This window comes from Anomalospiza imberbis, chromosome 8, assembly GCF_031753505.1.
Source record: "Anomalospiza imberbis isolate Cuckoo-Finch-1a 21T00152 chromosome 8, ASM3175350v1, whole genome shotgun sequence".
Lineage (NCBI taxonomy): Eukaryota > Metazoa > Chordata > Aves > Passeriformes > Viduidae > Anomalospiza > Anomalospiza imberbis.
Genome location: NC_089688.1, coordinates 23,409,627 through 23,422,056, shown reverse-complemented (window position 1 = coordinate 23,422,056; position 12,430 = coordinate 23,409,627). Strand labels below are relative to the sequence as shown.

The following is a 12,430-nucleotide window of genomic DNA, read 5'->3' as shown; positions in this document are numbered from 1 at the left end:
CACTGACCTGGGAGTGGGGCTTTTTTAGCAACACAGCTGAGCACCTCAACTTAGGAGTCCCTGGTCAGAACCTGGATGTGAGGTTTTACAAAAGCTTGCTTGAAGACAGTGCTGAGGCTCTATCAGTAAGAGTCAGGAGTGTGGCAACTTTTGTAAAGCTTGAAAAAAATAGATAAAAGAGCTGAGGAGTGACAGGAGAATAAGAGCTCTGCTTCAATTATAATAAGCCTGAGTTGTTTGTAATATTTTCTTTTTTTAAAGGCAAAATACTCAGAGCAAAAGTTTAGGCTGGTCAAAGTAGATTTAAGTACTACAGATGAGAAGTGAATCTGTTAATTGGCTGCAGGAAGGATAAGGCTGAACTAATGTTTGTTGTTGAAATTACACAGAGAGATGAGAAGATGTCTCTATGCAGAACCTAGAGAAGACTCTGCCAGATGAGGGAAGGAAGATGAGGAAGACCCTCAAAATGCAGGAGAGGCAGAAGGAGAGGACAGCAGGGCAGGACTGAGCTAGGGAGGCAAACCCTAACACACACCATCTCCAGGAGGAGCAATCCAGCTGATGGCTCTGCAAGCACTTAAAAAATACCAAGGTTGATCAGGCCCTCTTCTTTGTTGAAGAATAGGTGATACCAAGAAGAAAAGTGTGACTATAGTTCTATATGCACACAAGGCTGTTGAGAAGAAATCTCTTCCCCTTATAAATTAATTTTTAAATTTCATATCTTCAGTTATGATCCTGTGTAATCATTAACCATGATTAGGCACTATTTACTCAATGTCTGTCAGTCATTCCCAAAAATTCAGTTACTCTTGTGACACACCACAGAGAGCTCTGGTACCACGCCACTTCCCATGGATGCAGCCCACCCTTTCCAGGTCCCTCCCTGCCCTCTCCCCATGCAGATCCCCCCGAGCCCCTGCAGACCATAAGCCCACTAAGCATATAAGAACAGCAGAGCATAAGTAAGCAGCCATATGCTCCCTTCTGCCAGGTAAAGAGAGGGGGTGAGCAGCCTCCCTGGAAGTTGCTGGGCAGGAGGAATTGCTTCGGGAGCTGCACCTCCAGGCTCCAGACAAATCCAGGGAAAGGAGACTGACATCCCTGCATCACAGCAGCCACTCCTCCCTACAGCAGCTTCCAGCAGCTCTTCTGATCCACAGGCAGGAACAACTTGCATGTGCAATAATTATGTTTTTGACAGCAGGGAGGCACTTCTGACCTCATTCTCTTTACATCTTGGTGATACTGCATCTTTATTTTTCTTACTATAGCTTACTAACTTATTATTGTAGGTTGCTGTTGTGAATAGGAAATGAGAAGATCAAAGTGAAAAATCATGCTCTGGAAGCATCTTAGATTTCTTTCTTGATTTAAAACATTTTTGCTTTGCTGTGATCAGGTAGGCTCTGTCAGCAGAGAAATGTAACAATATATATATGTCTTCCAATAAAAGAAAGCAAGTTAAGTCTAGTTAGGTTTATGGTCAAGAGATGTTTCAAAAATTCTGTTTATCCTCCTTCTGCAAATGTGCAGTTTGGTAATCTTCTCCTTTTCTAATATCTGATGCTTCAGGAGGAAGAAAAACAGCTTGCCCAGGGTGATGGCTGATCTGTCTGTGCTGCAGATGGTGGGACATAAGGAAGAAAAACACCCAGAACTTTCCACGCTCTGTCCTGTTGATAATCCTTATCTTCTCAAAGATAACCTGATATGCTGTTGGCCATAAGATTACACATAATTTATAAGTTATGTTTGCTTTTCTGACTGAGTGCATTAACAAACCTGCTTCTTGCCATAGCTCCTTTTCCAGAAACTGCCCAGCTGGGATAAGCCATTGACCTCTCACATCTACTGTAACTCCAGTTAGTAATTTCCTTAGTAGGGATCAGAACTATGCATAGAACATGTTACACTTTCATTAACATTAGAGAATTCCTGCTAATTTGCAATCATGTAAACCAAGCCCAAGGAGTCATTGCAGACATTCAGCTTAGAGCTGTGCTGCTGAGATGAGGGCCAGCAGCCCTTCTCTACACAGGTCCCAGGCTACACTACAGATACAAACCTTGCACCCACTTTGAACCAAAGCCTCACAGCCACAAGTCGGGTGCTCCCACCGTGGTGCTGCCTGCACTGCTGCTTTTCCCCTTTCCCTCCTGCAACACTGGGCACAGCCGTGATGAACAGCAAAGCTGCTGCCCCACAGGCAGCCCTGTCTCACTGCACAGCCACAGTCAGCAGAGCAGCCACTCTCAGAGAGTTCATGACAGTTCATACTGAAAAAAAAAGAAAAAAAAAAAAAAGTAGTGACATAAAAGCAGAGCCCAAGTGCAAATATTTTACGGCTGCATAGTATTTCCATGCACTACAAATCAATGTAAAAGATGTTTTCTTCAAGGGGCCTCATATAGACTGTGTTTTTAAAATGCATTCCCTCTGCTAAATATAAATCAGTAAGAGTTTTTGTTCTTCCAAAAGATTAGCTAGCCTCAGTATTTGGGGATCTAATTCTGGAATACTTGTTGTGGTGCCAGCATTCTCTTCCAATTTAAATACAGTTTAATGGAAAGTCTATCCTGGGCACATTTTCCATCTACAGTGTAATAGCTTGAAAGTCTGCATACTGAGAGTTCACCAGAAACAGAGATAACCTATCAAGATTAAACTTCATTTGTCAGGATTAGAAAGGATGTGGGAGCAATGGAGAGCAGGAGAGAGCAAATGTAAGAGCAGTAGAGACAAGCAAATGGATCTGTAGAACCAAAATCCAAGAGACGGTAGAAATGGTGTAGCCTACTGACAAAGCCACGTAAAGAAAATTAGAGAAGCTGTGGTTCTGAACTCAAGCACTTGAATTTGCTTTGAGTTGTATCTGTGTAAATCAAAGATGTGCCCCTAGACTCAAGATGCTGAATTAGGCCCATATCAGGCTACTCCCACTGCATATTTACAATAGGATGCTTTTCTTTGCATCAGTGGAAAGAGACAAGGTATTTTGTGGAGCATATCTGAATCATGCTTATCTGGATGATCAGCTGGAGGATGCTTCCATGTCCCAAGTGTCCTGTTTAGCACAGCTCCCTAATCAGAGACCATCTCTAATCAAGAAAGACATGCACTGGGATGAATGGTAGAGCAGTGGAAGAGCATCTCCTCTTACCCAGCTGGAGACTTTAGATTGAGTTCAGTACCACATATCACAAAGTTTTATTCTGTAATGACATTTCTAAAGACTCTCAGAAGGCAGTTTTTCTTCTATCATACATGACAATTACACTTGGAGTGTGCCATTTTTCGAATGTAAAACATCCATTTAGAGTCACTTCAAGATACTGTAAAGTTGGGTCATTTTGTGTGTGATCTTGTTCAGAAACACAGTGCTCAAACCATTCTTGTTTCACATCCTTCCTCCTGAAAGTCCCCTGCTGTTTTTCCTTGCAGAGTCTTTTGAGAGCATGATTGCCAGGAGCAGCTCCTTACCCCATCCATATTTAAACTCCTGAGGTGCAGTGATCTTTTGCCAAAATTATCTGATGTTGATGTGCCAATGTCCCCAAACTCTGGTCACTGTTCTTTCTTTCCTGTAGACTGGTAGCTAAGGAAATACTGTCACCCAGTATGTCATTTCTATGTCTTTTTTTTTTTTTTTGCCTATTTTAATTTCTTTCTGATCAACTGAACATTCCATTTTTCAGCATCAGAAAATTGCACTGCTCTCTTTGCTGTTAGTTGGAACAGAGTCCAAACTATTTCCATCCACATCAGCTACCCAAATGTCAAAGATTTCCTTTCAATATGAAGTCCAAAAGCCGTCCTAAAGGGAAGTTCTTTAAATATATATCTACTCAGGGTCACCTGGCTGCTGTTTATGCAGGGGGGTTTTGTAGGGTTTATGTTCTTGTGAAATGGAATATGAAAGTGCTTACAAAGGAAAAATTACCTGAAACTCTAGTCTTGCTCCACACTGACTAGACCCAAAAGACATTGATTCCACTGGCTTTATTTCCTGTTTGGCACCAAATAAATCCTTAAAGTAAGGGGTTATTTGAGCTAGCAACTTATCAGGGAGGTCAAAATTTACTATTACCTTTACTATTTGGCCACATTTAACATCCTCTTAAATATTTCAGGATTATAGGAGCCACATATTTTTTTTTTAAATTCTTCCTTTCCACTCTCTCTTCCTCTGTCCATTTCTTCTTCAGGAAAACTCACACAACGTAAAACCTCCCTCTCTGCTTGCTTTGCCATCCCTTCCTCCTTCTTCCTCCTCCTCTCTTGTCACAAGTATTGAAATTTCTCAGCCACTTCTCTCAAGTCTTCCCCTTCCTTTGCTGGCCCCACTTTATCCAGCACATTTCTCTCTCACTTAGGTTTACTCCTTTTTTTTTTTTTTTTTTGAAACCTCTTCTACTATTCTGGTTTGTTCTCCTCATGCTTCATACCTTCTCATTTAAAAAACCCAAACAAGTCCCCATCTCCTAAAGCACAGCAGGCCCTTGTGATTAACCAAGGCTCTCCAATCTCACAAAGTTATAAAGAGATGGATTTATTTTGGCAGACCACTAGTTAATCTGTAACATATTCCTGCAAAGTAACTTGCACTGGGTACTAAATAAGGCAAAAGGTTGTCCTCAAAATGGCATTTTTTTAGGTACTTTGCTGGGATGAAAGCACAGAGCTCCATGCCTGACTCCCACCATCACCCTCTTAAACTCCCAGTGCACCTGGCAGAGACAGCACAAGGGCCCAGAGGTAAAGCTCCCAGCCCAGGGCAGGGCACCAGCCCTGCTCTCCAGCAACTTCAATGCACAAATAGAAATTATAAACAAGAACTTTTGCTCACACCAGGAAGGACTCCAGTAGCATTAGAAGTGTTAACCACTAGACCATTAAAATATTTTTTCCAGGCAAATAATATAAGTACTGCTGAGGCAAAACCAGGAGAAAGGGCAACATTTCTCCCTTTATGCAAGAATTTGGCCCTCTATGCACACATTCCTTCATTAATCTGCACTTTCTGTACCACAGTCACAAGTGGAATCTAAATTACTGACTTTCCCACTCTCATCTGGCTCTGCAGCACATCGCTTGCACCAGTTTCAACACCCTTTACCAGTAAATAACTCTGTTTCTTTAGCAGACCAGAACTTGAACTTGGACCACTGAATTAAAACATGAAACTCCACCAGCCAGTCAGACCATAAAGTTACAGTTTATTTTAACTAAAATAAACACTATCTCTGGTGCTTATTCAAAGAAGGAGTGTGAATACTATTCCACCATCCTTCCTAGCAATTCCCATGCCAGACCCATGAAGTTCTCGCTTCACCTTTTGCTACAAACAGCTGATGGAGCAGTCCATACAGGAACTTGCTTTCCTTAGCATTTGCTGCCATAGGTCAGCCAGTAGAAGACCAAGGGTTTTGAATCCTTATTCCCTGAGGACAAGAGCACACAGATCTGTTTTATTTCTTTAAAAGTAATCCTACCTGCTAGCCACCACCTCATGCCGAATCTCACAAAGACAGAAAGAAGAGATGGGTCCTGCCCAGAACTGTTTACAGGCTGCATATGAGAAAATAAATAGGAGTAAGAGGAACATGACTCTGTAAGCAAGCATATGTTTTATCTGATTTTCTGTTATTTTAATGAATCTGTCAGGACCCATGCTGTTCCCTACTCATGGCCAGTGCTATTCCTTGCCCCAGGGGACAGCAGGAGGTGACCACTTCTGTTACCACTACAGCACAGGGAAGTTAGTTCTAGTCCTCTCTGATTTGCATAGGCAAAAATACACTTCAAACTAGAAACTCCAAGCCCTTCCATTACAAGCCCTCACAGAACCCCCTCAAACTTTCATGGTTATTTTCTAATGACTTGGGTAACAGAGTGAGTTGTTTTGTAGAGGAGGTACCCCAACGTTTCCTGTGAGAACACACCAAGGAAGTTCTGCCACCCCTGGCTTTGAAATTTAACATCAGTGTGTACAAACAGGAAAAAACTTCCCAATAATTCAGTTTTCATCAATTTTATATTGCTGCAGATTTACTTGCATGACCTTTCCTGACAGAGATGACCAGTTACCATCTACTGAAGCTGGGTAATATACAGCAGGTGACACAGGAGGAACATCATGAAGATGAAAAGTTGACTGCATTTCTGAATAGCTGGAGGAAGAGAGATGGGCTAGAAAACCAAGCCAGCTTGGAATGGGAACAACACACTGTTTTACAATTCATGCAGCGGAGCATTTTTGTATCTTGATATATTGATAAGAGTGAAAAGAGGAAGAAATTTGATGCCACATGAGTCAGAGCATTGTTCCTGAGGAAGCCACATTCATAGTGTGACTGCCTTGAAATCACGTGTGAGCTGGAAACAAGCCTAAAGGGCTCAGGGGACTTTATTCTCTCGGTGGAAAGACACACACACACACAATTTCAGAAAAACAAGGAGCAATTAAGTGTGGGGACCAACTCATCCGTCCATTTTCCTTGCTGGTTTTAGCTTAAAAAAAAGTGTAACATCATTTAGTCAATGCTCAGATAAGGGGCATTTCTTCTGGTAAGAAAGATCAGTGGAGCTTTAATTTTTCTTCAGCGTTTGCAGTTTTTGGGGTTTTTTAAGTACATAAATGCTCCTGTTTTTCTAAGCCACAGCACTAAATTATAATGTAATGAGGACCACACTGCATCCCTGACAGATGCTCTTTCTGACAGCACAGAGAGATGCAGCTGTTGAACTGCAGTCTGCAAATCCAGACCTCTGGGCCATGAAGCATTTCCCTGATTAGTTTTCTGCACCCAAAAGCTGATCTCAATTCAGAATCTGAACCTACTGCTGTAAATAAAGCACACAGTGGAAAAACACAAAATATTTCTTATCAAACTGAAGTTGCACAAATCCCAAACCACTATCAATCTGTATTTTTTTTCCCAGAGGGTACACTTTAAAATCATTGGAATACTGAAGTTATTATGGGTAATTTGCCCATCTCTACACTTTATTACATCTGCTCACGCAGTACTACACACCCCACTCTGCACTAACTGAGCAAGCAGTACCAGCCATGGCATATCACAAAATTACTGCTTCTGCTACATCACTAAAGACAAAACTGATAAAGTGTGTCCACAAGGGTTAAAGCATGGATTTTCCAAAGCACAGCATTAAGAGAAGATGGAAAGAATGTATTGTCATGTATATATATAGATAGCAAACAAATCCCAAAATATTCCAATTATCAAATTCTAAAGAGCTTCTGAATCTCCAAGCAACAGCTTGTACACTGGTGAGTCTGAAGCTGCAATCAGCCTGGGATGAGGCATGACCTGGAGTCCCCAGGAAAGAGTTTTGCTGTATGAGGCTTCAGAGCAGAAACTTCTATGTGGGATAACTCATGAGTGGGTAAAGAGAGGTCAGGTAGCCACTTTGCAACTAACAGGATAAAACACCTCCCAGCAAAATGACTAAGGGTCCAGGATCTCTGGTGAAGAGCATTGTGAGAGCTGCAGTCAGCTCTCGCAAACATGGTGAATGACTTTAGCACTCTTTCAAATCTATCTGTAGTACATTTGTAGGATATTTCTCTGAATTTTATCCTTTTCACCATTGGTACAGATAGCGTGGATGTTTCATCCTCTTTGATAAAGGCCATTGCACATCTAACATGATGCAACATCCTTTGTAGCATCCCAAAGACAGCACTACCCACTTTCCTACCTAAGCCTGACTGCTAGGAGCCCAGGCCAGGATAGCACAGGCCAAAGAGAGCAAGACCATTTTACAGTCAGCAACCATCCAAAATCTAAGTGTTGAGATACAGAGACACAATATCAAGATATTGAATCACCCACCCTTGCTCAAGCAATAGTGCCGTGGGCTGGTCAGAAAGGAGACAGGTTTGCCCATGAACCTTGTCACAGCCATGCTTCTCGATCAAGATCTCTTTGGCAAGTTTTGCAAAGCCACTGATGTGCAGAGAGATTAAGAGAAGAAGAACAGCAACTCCTACCATGCCGTAGCTCCTGTTCCATGTGAGATCTGTATGGGACCAGCACCCATCAGGACACCCATTCTTGCATTCCTTCTAAGCACATAGCTTCACTCAGAATCATAAAACAAGAAGGCAACACAAATGATAGTCTCACCCTTCAGAGATGAAAAAACAGAGGGTGACATTGAACCAGTTTAAGATAATGAGAAAATAAATTGAGCAATTCTCCTTCTGTAAGTGGCAACAAATTCATATCATCAGTGATGCCTTTGTAAAAGCAATTAGATTCTTAAAGCTCTATTTTATGTTTGATAATCTGATTCTATTTGCTGTGCAAAGATAGAAGTTATTTTGATCTGGGATACTTCAGTACATTATACTTCCATCTTCCAGAGACTTTTTTTAAAACTTTTTCTTTTTTATCTCAGTCTCTTTATAAGCTGCCATTTTTTTAACCTTTGAAAAATACCAATTCTTAACAACATAAGGGTTGGTAAGGTTTTATTTAAAATATGTTTAGTTGAGTCAGTGAATATTACAGATAGGCAGATCAGAGATGAAGCTGTGGCTTTCAAAACTCTCTCCCAAAAGCCTTTCCTTTACTCTCCTCCTCCCAAACGCTAAAGAAAATGAAACATTTCTATCTTTCTTCTGACCAAAAGCCTAGTCTGATGAACAGAAAATAAAATCCAGGATTTATTTAATCGCAAAAGAGTATCTCAAACACTCTTGCCACCAAGCTGTCATTTGTCAGTTTGTAACATTTAGGTTTTCCAACCAAGGAAAAGATAAAACCATGGAGAAATTTTCCTTAAGCAAAAGATGTTTACTGGAAATCTCCTTTACTTTACAGCAGGAACCAACCATCCAAGAGCAGGGATTGCATTTACACCAGAGCTCTGACAAATGCCTGTTGAGCTGCAGCACTTAAACCACTTGCATTTTAAACAGCAGTTTGTCAAGTGATACTAATTATTTGGGAGGTCTCTGCTCCTAGAAACGTAAACATTTCTTTTCATACCAATCACATTTTCTTTTCCATGTGGTGCTTCCAGCAGAGACTGAAATTAAAATGGCTTCTTTGTGTGCCACAATGTGGTTTATGGCTCAAATCCCCTCTACTCTTGCAAACGGGGGATAGCATTGCCCCAGGGCTCTGCACTGCACCTTCCCATCCCTGCTTTGAGAGCAGAAACCACCTCTCCACAGGCAGAGAGCTCTCCCAGGATCAAATCCATCCACTTTTCTCAAGGCCGCACAGCTTCCCTCTTGCTGATAACACAGGTCTGGGACTTGCAGTAGCCTGAGGATCACTTGAACTTCATAAAGCAAGCTATGGGCTCAGCTGCCAGGGAGCATTGCAGGGAACTGACAAACAGGCTCTTGCAGGAGTCCGAGTCAAAAAAACACAACCAATTCCCTGACCTGCCAAGGTGCAGCTCAAACACAGGCCCATGTTTCCTTCAAACTCCCTCCTGGTTTAACAGGCACTGCCTGGGCTCTGCTTAAGCCAGGCCACAAGCCTCAGAGTTTCTTGAAAAACACAGTTTCAGTCCTGCCCCAGTATCTCACAGCAGGCCCTGCTTTTACTGACAAGTCTATTGGCCAAAAACTTCCAGTGTTATATCCACACGGCGCCACGTGGCTGCACAGCAGGGCCGATCACAGAGAAAATCTGGCAGTGTCAGCCAGAAAAAGTTTCATGAAATCGCAGCAAGTAACCCAAACACTTTACCAGAAGTGAGCCTAAACCAGCATTTTCAGAATCACACGGAGCCATCTGCAAGTTACACAGGGAACCTTCTTGTTAGGGTAGTCAAAGATGGGATCAGCCTCTGCTATCCAGGCAAGCTTTATAGAGAAGTCACATCCTTCCTCCTTGAGACAAGTGTTGGGTCCTTTTCTGTTTTCCAGGCCTCATCAAAGTCTCCTGTGAGCAAGTTGCTAAGCCCTGGGAGCTGACCCAGCATGTCTGGGAAGGTCACCTAGCATGGACCTGCATCACAAAGCCTCTGTGCAGAACCACCCTGTGAGGTACAACGTGATGGGGCAAAGTCCGACCATGGGTACAAGTGTTCCTTGACCCCTCCATGTTCCCTCTCTGTATTAGGATGTGTTTACTGGTATAGGCAGAAAAAAATGTAAATTGAACCTCAAAAAGGAGCTGATTTTCATAGCAAGGGGCCTTGGTTTAACACAAAGATTTCTCATGAAAAAAGTTATTTTAACTTCATGGAGAGAGCAAGAACTTCAGATTTGTGCTGATGCTGGCTGTTAGGGGAGAGGCAATCAGGAGCACACTGTATCATGTTCATGAATGTATACAGCTTTTATTATATGGCCATTTTACTACTCCCCTTCTTCTTTAAAACAGAAGTGCTATCAACGTGTCTAATGATGAAAGCATGTTCATGCATCCCATCAATTATGTCTCACTCTGAGCCCACCCCCTTTCAGCTATCAGGCCAATGGTAAATCTCAGATGAACCAAAGGACTCCTCTGCTCAGCACCATCAACTGCAGTCATCTGAAATGTTATTTTTAATGCCAACGAATTGCCGTGTCCCTTCAAGAGACAATTAAGGACAGAGTCAAGGAACAGAAATACTGGTGAGACTAACTCGACAAGAGCTACAGAGAATATGGCTCTGACTCATTTTGGACTCAGAGAAAAACATTTTCAAAGTAAAACATTGATTTAACGGTGAATAGACAAGAAGAAAAATGAAAGGACAACAACAGTCAACCCCAGAGCAAAGCTCAGGGACCCATAGGGCAGAAGCATGTGCACCAACCATGGACACGTGCACTGCAAAGCTTGTGGCTCACAGCCACACTCCTATAGCTCAGCACTCTGCTGTGTCATCACTGACCCCTGACAACTCCTGAGAGCAAACATTAATTCCACCTTTTGGTTTTCCTTCACTTTACAGGAAACTCCCTTTCCTTTAGGGTTAATTTTTAGACTGTTCTCGATGCAACCCTCTACACATATCTATATCATTAATGCAAAATTCTTTATTGAAACTAAAACAGCCATATCAGTTTGAAGATTGTATGTATAGAGATAACCTCTTCTTAATTCCTGCTAATGTCTGCAATGGTAATCATATTTGTTTGGTAAATTTATTTTATACTATTAACAATATGAATTTTCAGGCTCTGGGAGTACTTCCTTTGATTAAGTATGAAAATTATTCCCTAGAACTTGTCAGGAGACCCTACAAACCTTCCTGAAGAGAAACCTGCTGCCTCTAAACTAATTGAATGATAGATTAATATAGCACCCATAATTCTTAAGAAAACAGGAGAAGTAAGGAAGACGTGAAGAAGGATCAGCGCTAAGAATGCATTCACATAGAGGAGAGAAAGGAGCAGTCTAAGAGGAGACAAATAAGACAACAAAATCTGACAAACAACATTCAGTCCCAAGGTCCCATCAGAACAGAGCATCAAAGCTGACAGAAAAGTTAATGAGAAAATGCCATGAAAGCAAAGGACAAAATGAAAACAGGAACAGCCTTTGCTTTCAGCATTTGAGCAGGATCCCTACACCCAAAAATTGCCACGGCTAATGAAAAACTCATTTGCCTTTCATAAATAAAGCAGTTTTTAAGTATAAACGTGGTTACCCATAAAATCTCCACATACAGAGATCCTACACTTCCTGTCACAAGTGTCATCAGCAGCTGATAACATTCTATTATCGGTCACCTTGGGACACTGGCAGGTGACACATAGGTGACACCAAAATAATCTCTGGAAGTTCCACTTTCAGCAAATGCCAACACTGTTTTGGCACCCTGCCCAAGGTCTTCTGCACCAGTTAATCCAACCCTGAAGAGGATTAATTGCTCATACACACAGACTCTTTTGCTTTCAGGGCTATACAGCAATTGCTGAAAGCAGATAACCTTTTCTCTTCAGTCCTGTATTAGTTCTCAAGCAACTGTCTGAAGGATACAGGAGATTTTCATCTCTTAGTGAGTCTGATATCATCACTAGTCACTCCATCAAATGGCAAGTTATCCCAAAGTCTAGGCAATAACTCAGAGATTATTAGAATATAAACCAACACTAATTTGCAGAGAAATCTCACTAGCAGTTGGTGTTGTAGGTCTTTTTTTTTTTGGTGTTGCTGTTTCTTATATTTTCTGGGATACTCAAAGTTTTAATTAGGTGTAAGAAGATGGAAACTATTAAATTAGAATATATGTGTGTGTTAGAGAATAATGCTGTTTAGTGATATTAACTACAAGGGTAAATTGTGGTAATTGGAATGGTTATTGTAGTACAGGCAATGAATAGACAGCGAGACACAAATCGTGGGGCTGACTTCAGCACGTGCATATAGATACACCATTTACCACTCTACAAGGAATTCAGAGAAAGAGGGAAAATAGAGCTCTATAGTGCAAAGAGTGA

At 41.6% G+C, this 12,430-nt stretch overlaps 1 protein-coding gene across 6 annotated transcripts in view; it reads right to left on the bottom strand.

The window, feature by feature from the left end:
• The window catches only part of NEURL1 (neuralized E3 ubiquitin protein ligase 1), a 144,358-nt gene that overhangs the window by 65,346 nt on the left and 66,582 nt on the right, over positions 1-12,430 (bottom strand). Inside the window, exon 1 of one of the 6 annotated variants that reach the window (XM_068197970.1) lies at positions 5,339-5,420. The exons of the other annotated variants lie outside the window; for them this stretch is intronic. Within the exon in view, the coding sequence (XP_068054071.1) occupies positions 5,339-5,405 (67 nt within the window). The 5' untranslated portion in view covers positions 5,406-5,420. Of the gene's footprint in view, positions 1-5,338; positions 5,421-12,430 lie in introns of those variants that run through there. 6 annotated transcript variants of the gene reach the window in all.